Raw genomic sequence first — 25,460 nt, forward strand, 5'->3', positions numbered from 1 at the left:
ATGCATGACAAGAGTCACTTTCAAGATGATGATAGATTGGACAATAAAATATAAATAAATATTTATATTGATCAGTTTATGGTTGTGTTCGATAGACATACAATTTTTCATATCAAATAACACATATCTGATTTAATACCTATTACCCATAGTTGATAGAAATTGTCTTTACTTTGGATATTCATGTGTGGTTATACAACGAACAAAAAAGGTCATAAAAGCCTTCCATCTCCTTTTAATTGTACACAATGTATGTTAATATAACCACACAAGTAATACATTTCTTAGATAAAAAGTAATGCGTTTCGGTTCAACTTTTCATATAAAAATTTGGATAGTCAAATGTGAAATTACATTAGTTTTATTTTTTGAAATTATTTTCTCTTTTTTATAAATAAAAAAGTAAATATTAAATTTAGTCGCTAAAATTTATTAAAAATATTCATAAACATACTTATAAATATTTCATTGATATACTTATACTACAAGAAAATTGGTTATTATCTACGAAATATTTTTCATAGATAATTTCATTTTACCTACAAAAATTGGTCGTAGATAAAATAAAAATTTGTATCCAAAAAAAATTATCTATGAAAAATATTTTTTAGATAATTTTTCATAGATAATAATCATTTTTATAAATATCTATTAAGAATATTTATTTGGTTGTCATGAATTTTATCTGTAAATATTCACGAATATGATTTTTTTTTCATCCCTTATTACTACATACATGATAATCTAATCAAGTATAAGAGTTTTGAATAACTTTAAATAAATATGTCAACTTTTAACGTGACATGTGATAAAGGAAGACAAACAATAAAAAGACTAAAATATGAATACCATAGAGTTGTGTGATTTTGGCAAAAAGAAGTAATGGGGTTGAAAAACTCAGTGCAAATGTGAGGACGAAAGTTTAGAGTGACAATAACACATATTAGAGGATAGAGAGGCATCGACACACATGAGACTTATACTTTGTTTAGATAAATTAATTGAAACATTTTAGATTTTAATTTTTTTGTTTGGATAAACCAAGTTAATATCTATTTTAAGGAAAACTCAATTCTATTATTGAGTTTGAGTTAAATTAGCTCGACATTCGATCAAGGACGACTCATCTCACTTCTCGATCCGAATTGACCCAAAGATTCAACATGGGCCAACCAGGCCTGACCTTCGTCACAATTCGACTCGATTTGTCCTCTGTCCATATCACCTGAGCCGACCTAACCTTCGATAAAGGCTAGGTGGCTCGACCTTCGGCCTAGGCCGACTTGGCTCTACATTCAACACAGACTGACCCAACTCGACCTTCAACCCGAGCCGACCCGGCTCCACCTTCAGCAGGGGTCACCCAAATCAACATTCAGCGCAGGCTAACCTGACTCTACCTTCGACCAAGGACGATCCGACTCAACCAACGGCATTGGTCAGCCCGACACGACCTTTGACCCGTGCTAACCGAGCTTCACTTTCGACCCGAGCTGACCAGCTCGACCTTTGGCACGAGCCAACTAGACTCGACTTTTAACTTGAGTTGGCTCGGGTCCATCTTCGGTCTGCGCTTGCTCAACTCGACCTTCAGCTTGAACCGGCTTTGCTCTTGGCTCGGGCGGGCTTGGATTGACCTTCAGTCCAAATCGAGTCATCTTGACCTTATGTTTGACATGACTTGACTTTTTAGACCTATGTACTTTTTTTCTCCTAAGCAATGAGCAATTCTAAAACTTGGAAAATTTCAATTTTCTTCTTTTTTTAGTTAATTACAAATTATACAATTTTAGTTATTTGAAATAATTTCTTAAAATTTTTCAATTTCAATTTATTTTTAATTTCTTCGTCCAAACATGTCATTTTTTCTTCCAAAAATTTCAAATTCTCCAAATAAATGAATTGTTCTCTTAAAATATTTCATCCAATCACACTATTAAAGAAATTAAAATAATTAAATAAAGTTAATTAGATATTTAAAGATTATGATAAGAGATCAAATGATTTATTAATTTAAATTTTCATTTTGTTTAAAAGATTTGTTAAGAGATAAATTGGTTTATTAATTATTAAGATTTTTTGTTTGAAAATAATGTTTAAGAATAAGTTAACATTTATATTTTTTTAAAAATCAATTCATAATTATATCATAAAAGATAAAATGGAAATAAAAATTGTATACACCAAAAAAATATCTATATATTATGTAAGAACAATAAGAACAAAAAAATTACTAAGAAGTATCTTAATGTTAATAGTATCTATAAACAATACAATTGAGAAACACAAATAACAAAAACAAGCCACATGTCATGATCTTAAACACACCACTCAGCTTTTTATTTAAAAATTAAAATTCCTTTACCGGTTATAGTAAACAATTTCTAGCAAAACTACTAATCTACCCCAGTTTAAAATTGTGCCACATGAGCACTTTATTAGCTTTTCTGTCATTTTGCATATACTCTACTATTCAATTGACTACAATATTTAAATTACCTTTATTGATCCATGAAAATACCACTCACTACAAACTTCACTTACCTTCTTAAATGTAGACTATGAAAATAGAAAAAGTATTCTCTTTATATATACCAGCAAGCATAACATCTGTATTCACATTTTTTAATTTTCAAGAAAATTAAGATCAATAATAAATATATAATTTTTAAAATAGTTATTAAATATAAAATTATGAAAAAATAAGATATGTAAAAAAAAAATTTAAATGATTTAAAGACAAAAAAAATTTGTAGAAAAATGATTAAAAGTAAATTATTTATAAAATAATTAATTTTTAAAATAACTAAGGGTAAAACGGGTATTATGAAATCTGGATACAAAAAGAGGAATTCCCTCTATTGTTAGAAAGTTAAGATCAATAACAAATATATAATTTTTAAAATAGTTGTTAAATATAAAATTATAAAAAAATAAGATATGTAAAAAGAAAATTTAAATGATGATTTAAGACAAAAGAGATTTGTAGAAAAATGATTAAAAATAAATTAATAAAATAATTAATTTTTAAAATAACTAAGAGTAAAACGGGTATTATGAATTGTGGACACAAAAAGAGGACTCCCCTTTATTGTTATAGAATAGATATAGATTATTATATGTGACATCTCATTTAAATAGATTAATCTATTAAATAAAACATCTCATATTTATAATAATAAAGAGCAAAGCAAACTGATGAAAAATCATAGTTAGGGAATACACTTTTACAGTCATTCACAGGAGTACTTGAAAGGGGTTCTAGGCATACAACCATGCCATAGCCAAAACAGAATCAACAAGGTTCACAGTTATGTAAAAGAAAAGCTCCTAGAGCAAGTAATTACAAAGGCACTAGGGCCATGGAATTATCTTTCGAGGGCCACATCAACGAGCTCAGCTGCACCGCTACCACCATCAGGCCTACCTCTAGAAGTATTTCCATCTGCTCCCACCATATGGTGATCATCGCAAAAGAGAAATCAAAACAAGGACACACACACAAAAGAAATAACAGGGTAAGCTAGAGTGAATTAAATTGTGCATGTTATCGCAGAGAAATATTTAGAAACAGTCCAAACATACAACACAGTAGGTACAAGAATCACATTATAGCAAATAAGCAAGACATTATGACTCAATTATCCGAATACATATACTAGGATCGGATTCACTGGAAGCTTGCACTTGTGGTGGCCTCTACTGCTCTGCAAAGCCATTGTCAATGGGTTTCACCCTACCACACACAAGGTTAGCCTTTAAGCGTCTAAGGCCTTTAAGCGTCTAAAAAAATTAATACATTTCTAAAATAGATGATAAATAATCATCCCAAAATATTAATATATTGTGATATTATTATCATATAAATAAATAATATACATAATTATAACAATTAAATATATATTATATATAATAACAATTTTATATATAATTATAATAGTTAAATATATATTATATAAAAAATATATGTTATAATAGTTAAATAATACACACTTATATATTTATATAATTTTAATAGTTAAATATATATTTTTTAAATTTATTTAGACAAATATAATAATTATTATATTTAAAAAAACAATAAAAGACTACGGATAACAGGCTAGTAAGCTACAAATGTAATACACAAAAGACCTATCATAGTTTTATACAAAAATATTTAAAATAATGATTACTTCCAAAATATAGTTAACAATTATATTTTTCAAAAAAATCAGTTAACAATAATATTATAAAATACAAGATAAGAATAAAAATTGGGTATAAAGAAAAGAAATGTCCTCTTTATATATATATATATATATATATATATATATATATATATATATATATATAAATTATAGGTATAGACAAATAAAGTTGGTAGTATTTATAAAAATAATTAATAAAACATAGAAAACAAACGTTAATTATTATTTTTTGTTTATAAAATTATAATACAATTTTAGAAGAAGGTAAATATGCATTTTAGTGTTTAAACTTGAATTTCATTCATTTGTAAAGTATAATATATTTTAGTCTTTAAAATTCTATAAACTAATAAAAAAATCCTTTTAACTCAATAATATATTTTTTCTTTTACGTTTTAAATGAAATCAAAGAAACTGAAAAATTGAAAAACTTAAAAACGTGACAAATATTGAATTTCATTTAAAAAACCCTTCTGCAGTTCCTCCTTCTTGTTCATCTCTTCTTTTCACAAAACCCTCCGAAGCTTCTCACACACACAATTCTCCACGAAACTTCGATTCGCGGTGGTTCCAATGGGGAGCGAAGAGGAGAACAACGAATTCTACCTCCGTTACTACGTCGGTCACAAGGGGAAGTTCGGTCACGAGTTCTTGGAGTTCGAGTTTCGCCCCGACGGGAAGCTCCGCTACGCCAACAACTCCAACTACAAAAACGACACCATCATCCGGAAGGAGGTTTACCTCACTCCCGCCGTTCTCCGCGAGTGCCGTCGCATCATCGCCGAAAGCGAGGTAACCCTAATTTACGGACTCATCAACTAAGTTAACCCCTTGTCGTCGTTTTTGTGAATTCGTCGTCGTTTAGTTAATTTGCGTATTTGTTTGATGGATAGATTATGAGGGAAGATGATAACAACTGGCCGGAACCGGACCGGGTGGGGCGGCAGGAGCTGGAGATTGTTATGGGGAATGAGCACATATCGTTCACCACCTCGAAAATTGGATCTTTGGTGGATGTTCAGAGCAGCGCTGACCCGGAAGGACTTCGTATCTTTTACTACCTTGTTCAGGTGAAATTGTGGTTTTGAGTTTTGATTGATTTATGTAACGGTTTGAATTGTGCATGCTCAATTTGATGAATAATAATTTGTCGGCCATGGAAAGATATGGAAATATGTTCTCGCAATTTTCTCACACAAATGGCAAGAAGCCTTGGTATTTGGTTTACCTTTTCAGTGAAGAAGCATGAATACTGAAATTTCCAGGCTTTCTTTTTCTTAGTTCATACTTGTATTCACGACTTGATAAGGTGAACTACGAGGGTGAAACAGTTAGTTGATGATAGCACGTTAAACCCAAATTAAATATGCAAATAACCGTGATGCTCTATTTGTTGTGGGGTGAAATGGTCATTGGGGGTGATTGATGAGAAAAACAAATAGGTGTATCTTAGTTAAGGATCTAAAGAACTAGGCAGTTGTTGAATATATGATTTTATTACATTAAATAGAGGAGTATGACTTGATTAATGCAAATAAGGAAACATCTTGGCAAATATTTCCTATTATTAGTTATTATTTTGTTTATTTTTACCATACCTCCTTTTCATTATAAATAAGATTACTCATTTGTGTACAAGATACACAGTTACAAGTAAAATTCTCAATAGCAATCAGGGTTAAAACTATGGATTGGAGACTTCTGATAGGTCATGGAAACTACATCTGATAGAAGACCCTTATTTGGCCTGGAACAAGTATAATAAAGTAATACATGGAAATACTATATTAGAGTGTTTGAACAATCTTATAGGAGTGATTGCACAATGGTTTATTGTTTCTTTGGTTGACTTATTCTTCTATAATATTGGATATGTGATTTTCTTTTCTTGAAATACATGAATATAATCTACCTAGTTAACTCCAATAAAATGGTTATTATAGATTTTAGGAATTTTCATTATTATTTTTTTCTTGTAAGAGTTCAATGCTCATTTCACACAATAAACATGTCGGCAATAGGACTTAGATATTGGCCAGACATGCTACTGAGAATGTTGTATGTTTAGTGTTAAAGTTAATAGTGTCTTTGTCAAACTTGGAAGGAAAGGAAATACGCTGAAGTTTGTTGGGATTATTGCATCCCAATGACTTAGAAATTGTATAATTCATCAGTAAGTGTAACAAAATACCGGAACCTGATGATGTTGGAACATGACCTAAACCCTGTACATTAGAATGAGTAACAAAAGTTTATATGACTCAGTTTCACTCTTGTCCTGTCTATGGAAGCCTGAATGTGCTCTCTAGTTCACATGATTCATACCTTAAGCACTGTAAATTACATTGCCCAAAACTTATGTCTTCTATGACAATACTTCGTCGCTTCAAATAATTAAGGGTGATAATATCAGAGCATCAGTTACTCTTGATGGTCCTGTTCTTAGTTACATCCATCCAGAATGCTTTCTAAATTATCCTGAGTAATTGCTGTTATTTATTTATTTATTTTTTAGTGAGGAAATATATCATCATGAATAATTCTGAAATGCTGTTCTTGGTCATAGCTTGAACTTGGAATTGGCCAGTTTTATGATGTGTCCAGTTGAAGTCAAATGAAGGACTCTTCTTTGGTGTTGTGAACTTACTTCAAGTGGTTTTAGGTTAAATGAAAAAAAAGCTGGCTTATGGTTATGTAATTTGTTGTATTAAATGGTCAGCATTGAGTTAGAAAAGAACTTTCTAGTTATGAAGCTGAAATTCTTTTGGCCTTAATGCCAATAATGTAAGAATCTCATTTTCAAAACTCCAATGTTATTTTAACTGATTTTGGAAATCCCTTTTCCTGATTATATTTCACCAAGTCTTAGGAAGGGTAGAGCTGTGATTATTAGCACATGTGAATGCCATATTTTGTCAACTAATGCCTTTTTTTTGGTTCTGTTTTTTATAATTACTGTTTACAGGATTTGAAGTGCTTTGTCTTCTCTCTCATTTCACTTCACTTCAAGATCAAACCTATCTAAGGTGCTTTCAGTGTCATGCTTTCTTCCTCTTGGAACCTTGTTAATGGAGTTCAACATCTGATAGAGTGACTTTATTATCGTGAGTATGATTTGGTTCTATATTCACATGGAATGGAATTTTGGATTCGAGGGTGTAGTCCTTGTACTAAAATGTTGATTGGATTGGATCGGATTTTATGCATGACTAAGTTATTATTCTTTCATTGCCTTGCTTTCAGAGTTGAATCATCCCAAATGTTATATTCTGGAATTACTGTTTGTGAGCATGAGATGCGAACATGCTACTACTTTTATGAGGATTATGCTACTACTTTTATGAGGATTTCTTTGAGATGGAAAAATATTTTATGTACACAGTTTATTTAGTTTTGGGTCAATATGCCGATGCATCACATGAACAATACGAAGATGAAGGAAACCTAGTCATAACTCACGCACAAACAAACCAGAAATGGAAACAACTTAGAGCAACTTTCAAATTTCTCAAAACAACATACTTGTCACCTACCTTTCTCTTATCAACACTTGAACATTTTGCCACATTTCTATTACACCGTTCTACCTCCGCACAATAAAAAATTATGCGATTATCCAAATTAATGGAGATGACTAGATTTAATGTTTTAGATAATGTTTATAAAAAACTAGGGGACTAAATTGAAAATAAAATTGAAAATCTTTTAGAAAATTTCAATCAAATTAGAAATTAAGTCTATTTATAGCATGTATTCTTTTTCTTCTAAATAATTACGATATTTTTTTACATAAGATACAAATAAAGGAAAATAAAACTAAGTTAATAAAGTTATCTTTGTTCCATATTTAAAATTTTGACTTAATTTAGTTTTATAATTTTAGAAAAAACTTGGATTTAGTAATTTTCATCAAAGTATTTGATGTTTTAAATGTGTTCATAGTTATAGTTAATACTGAAGTGAAAATGTATAAATAATTTAGATGTTATCATAAAATATATTTGAAATGTTAAATAAAATAAATTTAATTAAATTTGATTAAAATGATTATATATATATATATTTATAATTTTAATTTGAAGACTAAATTGAATTAAAATTTAAAATTTTATTGATCAAAGATTGAAACAATTATACACGATTAAAACATTCACACGTAAAATAAAGAAATTATCGATTACAAGAAAAAAAGCTTTAAAAGTAACAAAACATCAGCTGTATAAACATAACAATAATTAATAGAAGAAACGAGTTTTATAAAAGCAAAAGGAATGTTTAAATATTTTATTGCACATAATTCTCCTATTTTTGTTGTTGTTCCATTTGTAAAGTCATATATATATATATATATATATATATATATATATATATATATATATATATATTACTTTAAGTTGTGTGATAAAAAATTATTAAATTAATATTGAATTTTTTCTTATTTAATTATTTGAAAAAATATCATATCTTAACATTCCATAATTTAGTTAATTAGTTTAAACATTTTCGATGGATATTAAATATTATAAAATGTTGATTTGCAAATCAACAGTAAACATTTTACAAATTAAAAAATTTAATATTTTAAAATCACTTGTACATTCTTATATAGATTTCCATCAGAATAATTGTTTAATTATTAAATTAAATTGACTCATCTAATACTTTTTAATTCACTGGTTTACAGTTTTTATATATATATATATATATATATATATATATATATATATATATAAATAAAGAGATTCTCTTTTTTGTGTTCACATTTCATAATATCAATTCTATAAATATAATAATTTATTAAATTTTTTAAAATTAAAGATTATTTTCACCTATTTTCTATAAAACTGTTTATCTCTTTTTCTTTTTTTTTATTCATCAACAATAATTTTTCTATTCATTTCACTTTATTTTTAATAAATATAAATTTATTTTATATCTATAACCATATATAAATTTCCATCTTTTGTGTCCACATTTCAAAATACCAATTTATATTTATAACAATATATAATTATTTATTAAATTTTTAAAAATTGACAATTATTTTTACAAGTTTTTTATAAAACTGTCTATCTTTGCTTCTCCTCTCTTTCTTTATTTATCAACAGTTATTCTTTTATTTTTTTGATACTTTTCACTTTAGTTTTAAAAATTTAATTTAATTTTATATATTAACTTAATAATATTACGTTATCATCACCTACTAATATAATATCACCCTTAATTCTGTGTGTCGCACCTGTGTGTATGTTCTTTCTTTTGTGTTCATATTTCAAAATACCAATTTTACCCTTTAAAATATAATTATTTATTAAATTTTTGAAAATTGATCGTTATTTTTATAAACTTATCTATAAAACCGTCTATTTATGCTCATATCTTTTTCTCTATTTATCAACAGTTATTCTGTCATATTTTCTGATATATTTCACTTTACTTTTAATAAATTTAATTTAATTTTATATATTAACTTAATAACATTACATTATCATCGCCTACTAACATAATATCACGCATATTTAAAAGATACGTTGATATATATATATATATATATATATATATATATATATATATATTATATACCATAAATGATTGCATCAAATACTTTATTAAATTTTTAAATAGTGATCCTATGACAGTTATTCTTAATTTGATGCAATTTTATAAAGTTTAAAAAATAAAACATAAAACATAAGTAAAACTCCTTTTTTAAGTTTTTATGAACATAGTCATATTTAGTTTTAATTTTCATACTTTTTTTGTTAATTTTTTTAAATTTCTTATTAATTATAATTAATTTATTATTAAAAATGGAAATTATTATTTAAGATATTAATAAATATTTGAAATGTATATAATTATATATTATGTATTTTAGACATAAAACTTGATTAAGTAATTTTTTATTATTTTTACACATAAGACGATTACATAATTATCTAATTATTATAAATTTAAATATTTTTATTACTTTAACTATTTTGGTTACAATTTTACATGTTACTGTTAAATTAACCATTATTCTCTTAATCAACACACTTTTAAATAGTTACAATTTAATAATAAATAAATAATGAAAAACTCAAATTACACGAAATTTTATTAAAATATGTGTGAAATAAAAAATAATAATACCAACCTAAATATGTTTTAAAGTAAAAGGTAATTAGTTTATTCTGAACGAATTTGAAATCTAATTTGGTAGTAAAATATTCAATTAATTTATACAAACCTAAATTATCCTTAAATTCTTATATTTATTTAAATGTTTATGTAATATAACTTTTTGACTTAGTATTGTATCAAAATCCGATTATATTTTTTATTGTAATGTAAGAGTTGTAAAATCATGTTTTAATATTTTTTTGAACTTATTTTAGAAAAGTTACTTTTAAAAGAATAATTAATTTTAAAATTTTTATAATTTAGTTTTTGTCTAAAATTTTAGATCTTAAATTTTATACTGTAGCAGTATAATCTCAATAAAAATTTGTATATAACTCAAATTTAAAACTTATAACCTATTACCATAATTTATTATAATGTGTAACGAAGACCAGTCTTAGTTTGTAAAAACATCTAACTTATCTAACGGTTAAGATTTGGGGTTACAGGTGTGTCTCATTTCTTATAGTCTACACAAGATTATCGCCCAAAAAGAAGCGGGAAAATTGGCCCAAACACAAAACCCCAATCAAAAATTCCAAACCACTCTTTTCTTTACTTCAGTTCCCGCCTCTCTCTCCCTCCAAACCAAACCTTGTTGCACCACATTGCATCGCAAACACAAGATCCGAATCTGGATCCATGGCTGAGTTCGAATTCGAACTTGATCTCGAAGAAAAATCATGGCATCTCTTTGCACTCCTTCTCCGAATTGGCCACGCAGTATATCCTTCACGCCTCGCCGCAGAGTGCCGATTATTCGCCGCCTCGCCAGAATTTGTCTGCTACATCAGTTCTCTCCCTGGTTCACCACTATCTGTCACAGACAACGGACTCGTCACGCCCTCTGTTAGTACGGTTTTTGCACTTGGAAACTTCTTCTCTCTTCGTCTCTCACCTGAACCCCAGACGCACCGTCTCAGGAAACGCAAGTTACTATTGGACTCGTCTGAAGGTGATTTTCTCTGAATGTTTTTCAATTAGGATTCTGATTTAGTGTTTAATTTATACGAATGGTTTGATTTAATTGAAAATTTTGGCCACAGCAAATGGAGTAGAACACAAAAGGTTAGCGATTCGAAATGGAATTCGAGAAATGTCTTTCCAGGTATTCCATTCTCATTCTTATCTTATTTTGTGTCTGAGTAATGGCTTTGGTTGAAACTAATTTTGAAGTGGTTTGAATTATGTTCATTTTATTCACAAATCAGTATTGCATCCAATTTGGTGAACATTAAGATAAAGAATTAACAAATACCATAGATTGCTTTGCAATGACAAATTTGATAATTCCATGTTAATCTAAATACACTGACTTTTGTTGCTGCTTGTTGACTGTTATTTGCACTTCTGACACTGTTACTTTTTGACTGTTCTGTGCCTGTGATATATGAGAGTAGCTTGATCATGCTTGGGTTTCATTATCTTGCATTTAGGAGACATAATAATTAGTTGAAAAAAGTAGGGATACAACCATTTAGGTTGGGAGTCAATGATTACTGTGTTTGCCTTTGTATAATAGATTCTTGTTTGATAAAAACATTTAGTATTGTTGTTTGATTGACATAAATTATTGTTAATGTTTTTATTCTTATTTTAAAAGTTTTAGTATATATATTTGTATCAATGTAAAAACTGCTTAAACCATTACTCAAATCATAACCGAGATTAGATCCAACGCGAATATATAATCACGTATGGGCACTTTAACTAAAAAATCACGTTAGATTGTATTTCAATGAGAACTGAAAGGTTCTTATACGAATCTAAAGGCAGTGATGTTTCTGCCTGCTTGTAGATGGTCGTACGCACTTGGAATGGTAATTTGGGTTTGACTGCTGTTTGTTTTTATAATGTGTGACATGACAATAGCTTGATTTCATTTTCTTGCATTTTGGACTATTATAATATAGTCAGGAGAATAAAATAGAAATAGAACCGTTTTGGTGGTGATGATTATTATTGTGTTTAGGTGATAATTTGCAATGTTGATTTTTGGTTAAAATTTATTTTGAAGTAATGTAATTTATGCTTAGGTGTTTTATTTATAAAAAATGGGAATAAGAGAACTCAGTATTTTTTTAATTATACATTATAGCTACATAAAATTGTTTCAACTTGAAAATAAATAAAAAATGCCAACATTTTTTAGTCAAATTAGGTTTAATTTATATTGTAATGTTATTTGAGATGATCCAGCATTAGTATTATTGGTAAATTTCAATTTCTGTGGGTATAAATTGGTTGTCTTTGGACTCATCGCGGGCATGTAGCACTTTCTTTGAATGATAAAGTAATTTACTACATAGTGAATCACAATGGCGTGTTTTTAATCAAACATTGGTATTGTGCTTTAGCTACTGTGGCTTTGAAATTCGACAGTGACACTCATTTTCTTGCATTTAGGATGCATTAGAGTCAGGTGGAAAATAAAACTATAGAAATAAATGCTTGTTATTAATTAGTATATTAATATTAACTAAGAAGTAAATATCAATTCTTAGTTCATAGTTTGGTTGGCTTTCGTCTTTTATGAAAAAAAAATCAATTGAAAAATTAAACATCATAATAATTAGAAAAGTCTATTTTTCATTTTAATAAAAACAAGTATTATACTAATTATAGACCTTTTCTCATTAGTTACTATAAGTAGCTAATAATAATCACATATTAATAAGAGTTGTTGTTTAAACAGGTGCATCTTTAATCATCTCTATAGAGTGATATATGTCTTTTATTTGGCAATCGTTGTATTTCATGCTGAATGCTGAATTTGGTGCCAATCTCTGGAATTTTTCTTTTGCGTGCAGAGTTTTGCTGATGCTGCAGAGGCTCTGATGAAAAGAAACTTCCCTGTAATAAAATTTGAATCACAGAACATAGGTAGCGGGAATTTTGTATTCCCCTTGCGTGTTGATAAAAATGAAAAATGTTCAGGTTGTCTAATGCCAAATTTTAAACATAGGCAAGCCAATAATGATGCCAGCCCAACCATGTCTAACGAAGAGGTTTCTAAATCAATTATCAAAGACTTAAACGGTCCAAAGCTAGCGGACGTAAACAGATTCATGGCATGTAATCTTCGTATTGATCGTGCTCTGTTATATTCCTCAATATTCAAGAACGGAATTGATGCTAATAGTTTTGGATTTGGGAAGAAAATGGATTGTTTTGATGCATTTACGCATGACTGTACTGAACTAAATAGTATTAATCATGTGGAAAGTGGTACGGGTGAAAGTAATGCATGTAAAAATCTACCAGGAAGACCTGATGAAGATGATGAACTGCAAAGTGGTTCAAAGAAGGGGTTGAAGGATACTGGCTCAAATAGAGACAAGGTAGATGTCATTCAGATGGTCAATGCTGCACTCTGTGGAGAAGAATTGACTAATGGTTTGCAAAAAAAGAACCCATGCCATGCAATAAATTTGGAAACAATGGAGGGTGAGAGAGACATAATAACTTATAAAAGAGCCAATTCCTCTTCAAATCCCAAGCGGCCTCTGAAATCTTCCAGCACATTAAAGGGGGGACAGAAGAATGATCTGCACCCTAAATCACAAATTCTAAAAGAGTCACCAGCCAGCAGTAAATGTAATAATGTTCCAAAAAATGTTGATCAATTTAAAAATGATCAGAAACTTGCAACGAGGAAGCAAAATCATAAAGAGAACAAAGCAGAAAATATTCCCGCTACTACTAAGGTATGCTGTAGTTTAGCATGTGCCTTTTAGCATCATTTTGACCATTTGATTAAGAGGTTAATTCATTTTGGTTACTCTTTTGAACCAGGTGGAGAAAAAAGCATATCCATCATTTGAAGCTTTTACAATAGAGGAAGAAGAAGGTTCAGGTATTTGGACTCTTTCTTTCTCCTACACTTCCTTCTTGATGGAAGAAATATTTAAATTGCTGAGAGTTATTTATTTATTTATTTTTATATAGGTGGTTATGGCACTGTCTACCGTGCGCAAAGAACTACGGATGGAAAACGGGTTGCAATAAAATGTAAATGAAATGATACCTATCCTTGATATTAATTATGTGCCTGTGCTATTAGTGTTACAACCAAAAAAGGAAAACGGGAGAAATCTCCTTTATTTGCAGAATACTAGAAAGTGACGCATAATTTTCTTCAATTCAGTTCATACCTCTCGCTTTCATTTTCCCACTTATAATAGAAACTGGAAGCTATTCTTTTGTATGTAGTCATTTCGGTATTACTATACTTGTACTAATTTACTATATAATTGGCATAACGGATTTTAATAAATTGATATTGATGGTCCAATATATACTTGTGATTTTACAGGTCCTCATAGTAATGCTCATAAAAACCACGTAACTACTGAACGGAATATGCTCGAGCGTTTTGGGTAAGTATAAGACACAAGAGTACAATATTCTTTTTTTTTTTTTATATTTAAGCCGCAATGCATTCTGTTATGTCTTAATATTTCTTTCTCATGTTTCAGTGGTAAAAACTTCATAATAAGGTATGAAGGTTCTTTGAAAAATGACAACACCGACTGCTTTGTTTTAGAGCATGTTGAGCACGAGAGACCTGAGGTAATTGCTGAAGCGGTGTAAAATTTATATTTTCTTCAGATAAAAATATCTGTTTTCTATTTCGTACATTTTTATTTTTTCTTATCAATCAATCGAGTTCCGGAGATGAATTCCCCTTTTAGCCCCTCCCAACGTTAGATTGATTAGCTCATAAGAATCCTGACGTTTTCTGGAATTCCTCTTCAATGGAACCAGTTTTTACTTCTTGAGGTTTTGGAAAAAGATATGCAAGACATTGTGTCTCTTTCCATCTTGGTTTAATGGGTTCATTCGAATACTCTAAGCTGCTCTACTACATTCATGTTTAATGGAGACAATTTTTCATTCTCAATTTGCAGGTTTTGAAAAAGGAAATTGATTTATTCCAGATTCAATGGTACGGTTATTGCCTGTTCAGGGCCCTTTATTGCTTGCACAAAGAGGTATTTTTCGCTTTGCACAATCATTATTTCACGTGACTTTGAAAAGGACAGTAAGACAATAAGTACAATTGTTTTGAGAAATTCGAGCTCTCTAAATGTAGGGAGTTGTTCACAGAGACGTTAAACCTGGAAACTTCCTTTTCTCTCGAAAGCAAAGCAGAGGCTACCTTATTGATTTCAACCTTGCCATGGTAGGTGCTTCTCTTTCCGCTCCCTGTCAAGAGTATTGACAGTGATTCTTTTAACCTTGACACTGATGGATTTCTGCATTTCAATATTTTTTCTATAGGATTTGAAGCAGAAGAACAACTTTGGAAGTAAGATTTCTTTTCACTTATCCGTTTCTTTTTCTTTTGACAACTAGAAGAGCTGGCTGAATATTTGGTTTTCTCATTATACCTTGTAATTTTAATAAAATAAAAGACTGGTGCCTCTTGGTTACTTTGTTAATTAATTTGTGCTTCTCTTCAGGTAAATCAAAACCCAACCTGGTTGCATCATCTCATAATGTTTCTCTTTCTTCTCGTTCTGCCCCTTTGGTCCGAGGCAAGAACCTTGGAGGCAGCAAGTCTTTAACATCCAATAAAAGGGCCTTAGCGGATTATAAGAATTATTCTGAACTTAATAGGCATGTGAAACAAAAGGCTTTTAATGGTCCTCAGAAAAGTGGTCCCGACATGGTTGGTGGGAGTTTTCATAGAGCACAAGGAACAGACGGCTCGGGTATAACTTCTGCGAGAGATGCTAGCACTAGGACTGCTTCTGCAGAGAGGCTCAGGGAACCTTTACCTTCCCACGGAAGAAAGGAGCTTATCAGCTTTGTGAATACTATGAAATGTACAAACAACAGTTCAATAATAGGTCCTTCCTCTCAAAGGAAAAGGGTTACTGCTCCCTCAAGCAGGGTAGATGGCAAGATTTTTCATATTACCCCGATGCCTCTGCATTCATCTACTGTTGGTGCGGGATTATTGAGAAGCAAAGGTATGGCTCTAATTACAAAACTTTTTGCTTTCTGAGGACTGTTAGTGCTCCCCCAAGCACATTAACTGTTGATGTGTTTTCCAGGAGATGGAAAACAGAAGAAGGAAGGTTCATGTGTTGGAACCAAAGGATTCCGTGCACCAGAGGTAAGATCGTGCTGTCAATTCCATTGACTTGCATATCTTTTCACCCAATTAGAGGCTCAATTTTATGTTGATCGAAATGTGGATAGTATGCTGTCATAGGGAGTGCCATTTTTAGTTGCTTATAGCAAAGAAAATATGCAACATAATTAGCACTAAAAATGATAATCTTTTATATTGCTTAGGAAGTTTAAAGCGAAGCATTTGCGTTAGGTTTATTAGAAAACAGGACCCCAAAGTCGAAATAATACATGCGAGATTTAAGTTTGTTTCCTAGAGATTGTATTTTACTGCTTTTAACTATGCAAAGCTTTGTTTTTCGGTAGTTTCAATTAAAGGTTCTACCTTTTCTTCAGGTTTTGTTAAGATCTCAGCATCAGGGATATAAGATTGATATTTGGTCAGCTGGCGTCACTCTACTGTATATGGTGATAGGGAAGACTCCTTTCACTGGCGACCCGGAACAGTAATACTCACCTGCCAAATTCATTTCTTATGATTTTGTCTGTTAGTCTTTTCTTGCTAACTGAATTTTGTTTCAGGAACATAAAAGAAATTGTTAAATTGCGGGGCAGCGAAGAGTTTTGGGAAGTGGCCAAGTTACATGACCGTGAAGTGTCTTTTCCTGTGGTAATGATCTCTTATTCCTTAATATAATGGGAAAATAATAAACTGAAATAATCTAAGTCAATGAAAATGTTTATTATTGTTATTAAGTTTTGCTCAAAATATATTTTATAAATGAAATATTCTTTAACCACCATCTTTGTCTCCGTAGGTAGATTACTGGTTAAACTTCATTAGTAAAGTTGTACAGTGTTTACTAGTAAACAAATGTGAATGTTTGAAGATATAGTTTCCCAAAAGTTACTTTAATCAACGTATTATGCTTAGTTTAATAGCTTCGAATTCAGGTCACTACACAGTAAAGTTGTTAATTCCTTTTTACATATAAATATTAATTAAAATGTTTTTCACTTGCATTTCCTTTCGATGAAAATGTTTTTAAAAAATTTTCTTGTTTTAATATTTTTTAGTTCTTACTTGAAATTAGTGTTTATATATATTTTTAATCATAATTATAAATAAAAAATATAATTAAGAATTATATATTATAATAATAATAATAATTATTATTAAAATAAAAAATTATAAAACAAAGATTTTTATGAATTATTATAACGTTATAATTACAGAATATCTGAGTATAATTATTATTCATTATAGTTAATTTTTATAAATAATAAAAGTAGTAAAGTGATTTATATTTATAAGAATTACATTAGTAATAGATAGAGTAAGGAAAAATTGATATTGAATTATTTACAATTAAAAAATATGTAAATTATTGTAAATAGAAATTCCCTTTACTAATAGTTACACATTTTTAGTTAAAGATTATAAATAATTACAAAATAATTGCAGCTAATTATTATTTACTGTAATTATACTTTAATAAGTAATAGAATTAATAAAATGAATTATATTGATAGTAAAATTAGAAATACATTGTATACTAGTTAAACAAAATACACATTTATACTATGAATATGCTAAAATACTGGAATTTTATGGTAAATGAAGCAAAATGATTGTGATTACTATTAGTCACCTTAGTTAATAATATTCTTTGTTTTGCAGGAGTTACTTGATGCGCGATACTTGCAGCCATTGGACTTGGAAGCCTGGTGCAAAACTCACACAAAGAGACCAGAATTTCTTGAGCAGATCCCGAAATCGTTGTTTGATTTGATAGACAAGTGTCTAACAGTTAATCCAAGAAATAGACTTAGTGCTGAAGATGTTCTAAGACATCAATTCTTTGACTCACTTAACGAGTCTCTGAGAAAGCAAAGGATGATGCAACGCGCTATCAGATCGGAGGCTGCAGCAGCTTCTGCTGCAATCTGAGACGTGGTTCATAAAGTGCAGGTATTTTTAGGAAGCAACAACTAACGCGTAAGTAGTTGTTACTTTAACTTTTTTTTAAGAGGTTTTCTATACTTGTTAATGGCTGTATATATATATATATATTCCTATTCCTATTTCAGAAGAAACAAGTGCAGAGTAGTGTAAGCTCTTCAAATTTGAACTTCTACATTTTTTTGTATTTATTCTTTTATTACTGTAAAGTGTCATCTAATCTTATTTTGAGTATTGTCATCCTCGGTAGGTTTAGACGATTCTTTATTTATTTTTCTTGTCTTTTTTATACCTTTTCCATCTTATATTAAGTCTAGTTTTTTTATCTAAAGAACAAAATTTAAATTCAATAAATTTGAATGGTTTTATTCAAATAAGGATGAATTTAATGTATTCAAATATTTGTTTGTTTTTAAATTATTTGGAAAAATTCTGTTTTGTTTTTAAATTAAATTATAAATTTATTTTATTAATGTATTTTATGAAAGTTATAAAAAATATATTTTTTAATAAATAGCACGTAGAATATTTGTGACAAAAAAATTGACAGTAAATTATAATATTTACGTGCCATTTTACTTTTGAAAGTGCAGCATTGTTGTAGAAGCGAGTAACATGCAAGGGAAGAGATAATTAGCTTATGCATTGAGATTTTGAGATCAAATGGAGATGGGTGTGCTATGAAATGGATTAAAAGAGTGTATAAACATAAACACTCTTACTGTGGTCTAAAGTCATTTTTCTTTCATGTGTAATCGATTATAAATGATAAGAATGCATTATAGTTGTCTTTCATCACGTTGAGGCTACATCGATGTTGGCCTGAATTCACTATATTTTAGTTGATATAAAAGATGTGATTGATGATACTTTAAGAATAATTTATTATATCTCTACAAATACTTTTTTCATTTCTATCCTTGGACATCCTCGAACTGTACAAAAATATGAAAAATAAAACATGCATTTTAAAGTATTTGATATATATAATTTTCGATAAGTGTTTCAATTATAACACTTTCACGGCTATCAACACCAAAAGAAAAAATGTACATGACAGCATTTGATATAATTTTCTGTATTACATTACTATACAGTCTCTGATTCGAAATACTAAAGTAGTAACGTATTTACAATTTTACTCAACTTTTCTGATTTTTCTTTAATATAAGTCTTTGAAGTTATACTTAGATATTTTAAAATCGGAGTATTGCTTTTATGGTGAAATCATTTTCATAAAATTCATCCCATACATCACGAGTTATAAAACACAATATAAAACCTATATACTCTCTCATACACAAATTCATTTATCACAATTACGTTTTTCATTATTTTTTCCCGTTTTAATTAATCAAATTATTTCTTAACAACACCTTAAATTTATATGTTAGGTCTAAAGCTTGGTTAAATCAAAACAAAATAAGTCAGTAATATAATGACGCCAAAAGACGAAAGTAGCTGATTAAGTATATTGTAAGGAAATCGAAATTGCATTCATCCTTTAATTATTCCTCTAACCCTAACTACATGGTCAAAGTCTATACTAGCTATTGCCAAATATTGAAGACAAACATGATTGAGGACGAAGATTTCAATTTCAGTTTGATTCATTTAAGTACTATTAATTTTCATGCATCAAAAGTCAAATTGCATTTAATTTTGGTTTTATAAGTAACCAAAACTAGGGAAAAAAAATGTCAAACAGTAATTTTTAACCAAGAGAAATATATAAGCTCTGTAATTTCACATCGTACATAAACCCTTTTTAATTTAGCCATGTTGCTATAATTAAGATAAACAAACCATTGCAATGAGCTAAGCAAAGCTCACTGAAAAAGAAAATTATCAGCAAAATAGACCAAAATCACAAGTAATGGTAAAAATGTACATGCAATCCACTCATTTGAACATCACTGTACTCAGATTTAGGAACATCATTGAATTTTCTTTGTATTTCTCATGCAACAAAAAGTTTACAAGCATCTAATTCTCACAGTTTATTCAATGGGAGGAGGACTTGACCACCTTCTCTTCACCTCTGTTTTCCATCTCACCTCTTTAAGCTTTCCATCCAAACCATAGTCTCTCTCCATCACAAGATTGATCCCTTCATCAGAGTACCAACCAACTCCAATGCAAAGAATGCCATCTTTGTTGATGTCAACATAGCATGTCACACCTCCGGGAAGCCACAGCATGGTCACATCCTGCATGTCAAGCCGCTCCTCTTCGCCGAAGTAGTTCGTGTTCTCCGGGAGGCTCCTCTTCTTCAGATTCTCTGTACAAAGGTACACATACGGTGTCTCAGTTCCTTCTTCGGCCATGCTCTCCTCGCCGTACACCGGAGTCGCGCCGATCTCAAAAACTTTCCATGACCCTGTCAAATCTGATGGCTTGGTTCGTTTTCTCTGTGACAATGGCTTCACATGGAACTCCATATCACTGTTTCAAATGTAGCAGGTGTTAGTTACTTTCTTGAAGACAAAGGAAATGTTGAACTATTATGATCTGTTGTGATAAACTTTACAGTAAGTACTTATAGGAAAAGAAAATATGAAGGTAAAATGATTTAACAATCTTATTCCTTCAATTTTTACAGAAACTAATCTTAACTTATGAATGAGTTAATCTAATTTATAAAAGAAACTTAATGCATTTTATCTTTTTTTGTTTCCTATAAGTATTTATTGAAAAGTTGATACAAATAGACCTAAGAACACGCCCACACTAGAGATCCATGTCATATTGCCCTAAATATCATTTTAACTAGTCAGTTTATTGGCTTCATTAACATTTTCCTTATTGCCTGGTGTTTACCCGGCCGGATCAAACACAAACCTCAAGACGTCCGTGTGGAATCAAGGATGGACAATGTATCCGGCCGAGTAAACACCAGGCAAGATGTCTGTGTGGACGACATACAAGGCAGGGCTCACTTCTCAAGCTTGGAGACTTGTGATACCATGTCAATAACATCGGCTTTTGATGCCTTCTTTGATTTTCCTTTCATCTATATATAATGCAAGCATATTCACAGCTAATGATTTAGTTGAGATTAAAACAGACAAAGATATGTTTGAGGGCTTGATTAGTCCCCTCTACTGTTCCTGATATTTATATATATGATGAAGGAGATACAAAGAAGTTGAAACATTAAAGGATACAACTAGGTGCTAGGTTAGAGGTTATCCAACACTTAACCTCCTAGCTTACACATCATGATTGCCTAGATATACTAATTACTTCTACAGATTTCTAATTTCTTATCCATAGGCTGATTAGTAGACTAGTAAATTGATTCTAACTTCTAAGTATACACAATAATAGGAAGGAATGGTAACAGATTTCCATGATTATGATTTAGGTATTTTCTTGTTAACACCAAGTGTCATACTCAAAAACTGGTACACATGTAAACAAAGCACAAATACCTCTGGTCATCGATCGAAGAAGGACTGGCCCATTCTTCTTCATACACTGCGACTCTCATTATCTGAATGTCTGCACCGCCATTACTGAATTCTATGGTATGGACGATTCGGATTCTTTTGTGGCAGCCCTTAACCAAACACTGAAAAAGGTGAAATTGTGGAAAAATTAACAAATGCATGATCAGTGTTAATAGTAACTTACATCAGGGAAAGATCTATAATTATGATATCTTGTAGGAAGCATGACAAACTTACTTGTTCAAACTTGAAAGTTGGTGAGATAAAGTACTTTGTATCATCGGATTCACCCACTGGAATATCCATAGGACCTCGAGAATAAGATCCATCCTGAAGTTTATAAATCATAATAATAATGAAATACAAATGGAGGAACATAAACAAACTATCATATGATTTAGGATATTCCATTGATACTCATGACTCTAGCAATACTAAACTTTTATATGGTAAATGTTTCAAAGTAGTTGACATATATGTCAGCAAGACCAAACCAATTATTTCTCATCTAATCTAATAATTTTGAATTGCATCATAAAAACTAAAGCAACTATACAAAGTTGTTCACAACAGTTACTGTGAATGTGTAGCAATACCTCATAAATAATAACTCACTTTTCATGAATCAATCTATACTAGCATGAAAGGAATCTTACTTCAAAGTAAACAAGGCCCGGTTCACAGCCCATGACATCTTCTTCCATCACATCACCCCTTTCAAGGTCAAAGGATTCAAATGTAGGCAAAGTGTGATTTGTTACATTTTCGCCGGTTTTGTGCTTTCTGTCTTTGGTTGCATTGCTTCCTTTGTTATGCTGTTGTGTTTCGCCATAAGGGTTCAAAGTCACCCAGTTAACCTTTCTCCGGATTTGAGACGTTGGATCGCCGGAAGCTGATGGTACTGCCTCTATACGGGAAAGAGTATAGCAGTCATATAGATTTTCATTCTTGCTTCCTATTTCCATCGGTTCCATTTCAGCTGTTATGGGAGAGAACACAGCACCTACACCCTTCCATATTCCATTGAGACTGCTCGCGAATGTATTCCAAACTGGTTTTATCACCGGTTCCTTAAAGATTGTCCACTTTGTCAGTGTAATGTTCATTGCAATTTGAAATAGAATCATGTCTACAGAGTTTACACAGATATAGAAAACATATACATATACAAAAGTATAATGATAGCAATAATAGAAGCAGTTTTATTAATAAAACAATGATGGAATTTATTCCCTTAACACAGATTTTTCCACCAAAAATCCCTACATCAATTCTCTTCGCTGGACAAAAAGGTAACAACTTTGCATCAAAATTTCAAATTCAAAGACACCCAACTGAGAAAACGGGTGCCAGAGACTGAAAAACAGTTTCAACCTCCATGAACATAACACTGTTAACAAAATCTCAGAATTCATATGCATATACACACCATTCTACGATTCAATCACAGTTTCAGAAAGGAACAAAAGGTTCTATTTTTCATCGATACACCTACCCAACTCCAACCCCCCACGTCAATTCTCATCCCCAAACAAAGCAAAAGCTAACAACTTTACATCAATATTAGAAATTTAAAGAGACCCCAGATAAGGTAAAAGTTACCTGGGTCTGAAGAACAGTCTCAACCTCCACCAACATAGCCCCAGAGACAATGATCCTTCCACCCTTTTCCCCCTTCCTCTTCACCACTCTCCTCTTCCTCCTCTTCTCCTTCTGAGAAGAAGCAGAAGCAACCTTGGCAAGCTCATTGTCAATGCTCCACACATTCTCCTTGTTGCCCCTCACCCTCACACCCTCTTTTGGGACACTCCTCTTGGGCTTTTGAGCCTGAGCTGTTATGAGCCTTGTGGAACATGGCTTGAGGAGGGTGGAGGAAAGAGAGGAAAGGGAATTGTGGGTGGAAGAGAGGGTGTGGTTGAAGCCAAGGTGGTGGTGGTGTGTGGTGAAGAAGGACTTGCTGAGGTAAAGGGAAGAAGAGGATTGCATGTCTGTGACTTTGAGAAGGTACACAAAACCAGTATTTTTGGAACTTTCCCTAAAGTAAACTAGTACAGTGTCCTGTAGTTAATTTTGTCCTACCATAATCAAACAATTGATTAATGTCTCCTTTGCATATATATAATTTTATAATTCATGATAAACCTTATTAAATTTACAAATCCCATATAATTATTTTTTTAATTCTAGAACTTATTAAACTTAAGTAATAACATTTGCTATTATTTAAAGAATAACAAATATGTAATATGGCGAGATTAACTTTAAAAACAATATTCAGTTTTTTTTCTTTGATTTGATAAAAGTATGAAAATAAAATACAATTTAAAAGATTTCAAATTTGTATGTAGCATCTATTCATTGAAAGTTTCGTTATGAACATCTAGAATTCCATTAATAGACATATTAACTATCCAATTATCAGTTCCTACACCAATATTATCTCACCTTAAACTACTGAAAGAAGAGAAAAAAATAATAGAATATTCCGAAGGAAATAATATACTACCCAAAACCTCAACTTTGGTTAACCAGTTATACTTCTTGTTTAACCGTTTCCTTGAGATAAAAAAACCTGATTAACCTTAATGTTATCATTCCTCGTCTTAATTGTTGATCAATACACGAAGATACGAATATTATATCAATATTTGAGTTTATAATTTTTTTTATGTATTTTTTCTTTGTAGAAATATATATTTTTCTTTTTTCATAATTTTAAAGCTTATAATTAAGTTATATTGAGTGATAATTTGTTAATAATTTAAAGCATTACGTTTGTTTTTTTTTTTTTTTGTATGATGATAAAAAATAATAAAATTATTTTTACTATTATAATTATAAAAATTAAATATCAATAATTTGTATACTTTATTGTTAATATTTTTTATTTATTTTGTAGTAAGTTTTATAAAAAAAATGGTTACGTTTAAACAAATTGTCAAAGCACAAAAAACAGTTAAATTTTAAAAAAATTACTTAAAAAATAAAATTAATAGAATAATTATTTAATTTAAATATATTGGTATATATAAATAATAGTAATTTGGAACAAATGAATTTTTCTTAGTATAAAGGTTATTATTTTAAGTAAATGTTTTTTATTTATCTTTTTAAAAAATACTTCTTACTTTAAAAGAATACCTCTGTGTTAACCCTATTCTACTTTTCCTTTGAATTTTTTCTTATATATTCTTTTTTTATTCTGTATTTTTTTATTTAAATATATTTTTAACTTTTAAATTTGAACATGAAAGAAAATTCATGTATTTTAATTCTCAAACCTAAAAAATGAATATAATTTTTTAATAAAATAATATTAACTTTTTTGAGTTTATTAAACATTATATCAAAATAACATTTGAACCGAAACAAAACTTATCTAAACGACCCAAACATCGTTCTAAAACACATTTAACAAGTCAAAATACATTTCACATATTCCAAAAATTATGTATCAAAAATTACAATTTGGAAATCTTATCCTAGAAATTATGTTCTCGCTAAAAGCGTTTTCTATAAACTTTTTGGAATCGTGGAATATGTATTCTGAAATTTTCCAGAATATGTATTCTAGAAGTCACTTTTCAAGAGGACAAAATGGTCATTTTT

General features: G+C 30.0%; 3 protein-coding genes across 6 annotated transcripts; 2 read left to right on the forward strand and 1 right to left on the reverse strand.

Annotated features, from left to right (window-relative positions):
• The first annotated feature begins 4,652 nt into the window (after window positions 1-4,652).
• Window positions 4,653-7,556, forward strand: LOC114165059 (protein mago nashi homolog). Its single transcript, XM_028049709.1, has 3 exons — window positions 4,653-4,982; window positions 5,084-5,260; window positions 7,156-7,556. Exons 1-3 carry the CDS (start codon window positions 4,764-4,766, stop codon window positions 7,213-7,215), a joined length of 456 nt encoding a protein of 151 aa, XP_027905510.1. The 5' UTR covers window positions 4,653-4,763; the 3' UTR covers window positions 7,216-7,556.
• A 3,371-nt stretch (window positions 7,557-10,927) lies between these two features.
• On the forward strand, window positions 10,928-19,257 carry LOC114166166 (probable serine/threonine-protein kinase cdc7). 4 transcript variants are annotated; one of them, XM_028050843.1, is made up of 16 exons: window positions 10,928-11,310; window positions 11,402-11,463; window positions 13,166-14,062; window positions 14,151-14,211; window positions 14,304-14,366; window positions 14,671-14,734; window positions 14,834-14,927; window positions 15,266-15,349; window positions 15,451-15,540; window positions 15,639-15,666; window positions 15,821-16,333; window positions 16,418-16,479; window positions 16,833-16,942; window positions 17,019-17,106; window positions 18,118-18,435; window positions 18,993-19,257. In XM_028050843.1, exons 1-15 carry the CDS (start codon window positions 10,998-11,000, stop codon window positions 18,385-18,387), a joined length of 2,799 nt encoding a protein of 932 aa, XP_027906644.1. In that variant the 5' UTR covers window positions 10,928-10,997; the 3' UTR covers window positions 18,388-18,435; window positions 18,993-19,257. The 4 variants fall into 4 exon arrangements, with proteins under 4 accessions (XP_027906644.1, XP_027906646.1, XP_027906647.1 ...); XM_028050845.1 differs by having other exon boundaries at window positions 18,118-18,408; window positions 18,988-19,257; XM_028050846.1 differs by having other exon boundaries at window positions 18,118-18,408; window positions 18,993-19,256.
• A 902-nt stretch (window positions 19,258-20,159) lies between these two features.
• On the reverse strand, window positions 20,160-23,887 carry LOC114165443. Its single transcript, XM_028050066.1, has 5 exons — window positions 23,454-23,887; window positions 22,508-22,921; window positions 22,089-22,181; window positions 21,834-21,973; window positions 20,160-20,844 (listed from the first exon to the last, which is right to left on the reverse strand). Exons 1-5 carry the CDS (start codon window positions 23,835-23,837, stop codon window positions 20,400-20,402), a joined length of 1,476 nt encoding a protein of 491 aa, XP_027905867.1. The 5' UTR covers window positions 23,838-23,887; the 3' UTR covers window positions 20,160-20,399.
• Between the last annotated feature and the right edge of the window lie 1,573 nt (window positions 23,888-25,460).

Source organism: Vigna unguiculata, chromosome 10 (assembly GCF_004118075.2).
Source record: "Vigna unguiculata cultivar IT97K-499-35 chromosome 10, ASM411807v1, whole genome shotgun sequence".
Taxonomy (NCBI): Eukaryota; Viridiplantae; Streptophyta; class Magnoliopsida; order Fabales; family Fabaceae; genus Vigna; species Vigna unguiculata.

Coding starts and splice junctions, on each gene's coding strand:
- LOC114165059 (XM_028049709.1), top strand. CDS start 4,764: ATGGGGAGCGAAGAGGAGAACAACGAATTCTACCTCCGTTACTACGTC. Junction 4,983..5,083: donor GCATCATCGCCGAAAGCGAG/GTAACCCTAATT, acceptor TTTGATGGATAG/ATTATGAGGGAAGATGATAA. Junction 5,261..7,155: donor TCTTTTACTACCTTGTTCAG/GTGAAATTGTGG, acceptor TACTGTTTACAG/GATTTGAAGTGCTTTGTCTT.
- LOC114166166 (XM_028050843.1), top strand. CDS start 10,998: ATGGCTGAGTTCGAATTCGAACTTGATCTCGAAGAAAAATCATGGCAT. Junction 14,212..14,303: donor AGAGGAAGAAGAAGGTTCAG/GTATTTGGACTC, acceptor ATTTTTATATAG/GTGGTTATGGCACTGTCTAC. Junction 16,480..16,832: donor AAGGATTCCGTGCACCAGAG/GTAAGATCGTGC, acceptor CCTTTTCTTCAG/GTTTTGTTAAGATCTCAGCA.
- LOC114165443 (XM_028050066.1), bottom strand. CDS start 23,837: ATGCAATCCTCTTCTTCCCTTTACCTCAGCAAGTCCTTCTTCACCACA. Junction 22,922..23,453: donor AGACTGTTCTTCAGACCCAG/GTAACTTTTACC, acceptor ACAATCTTTAAG/GAACCGGTGATAAAACCAGT. Junction 20,845..21,833: donor TCTTCGATCGATGACCAGAG/GTATTTGTGCTT, acceptor CATTTGAAACAG/TGATATGGAGTTCCATGTGA.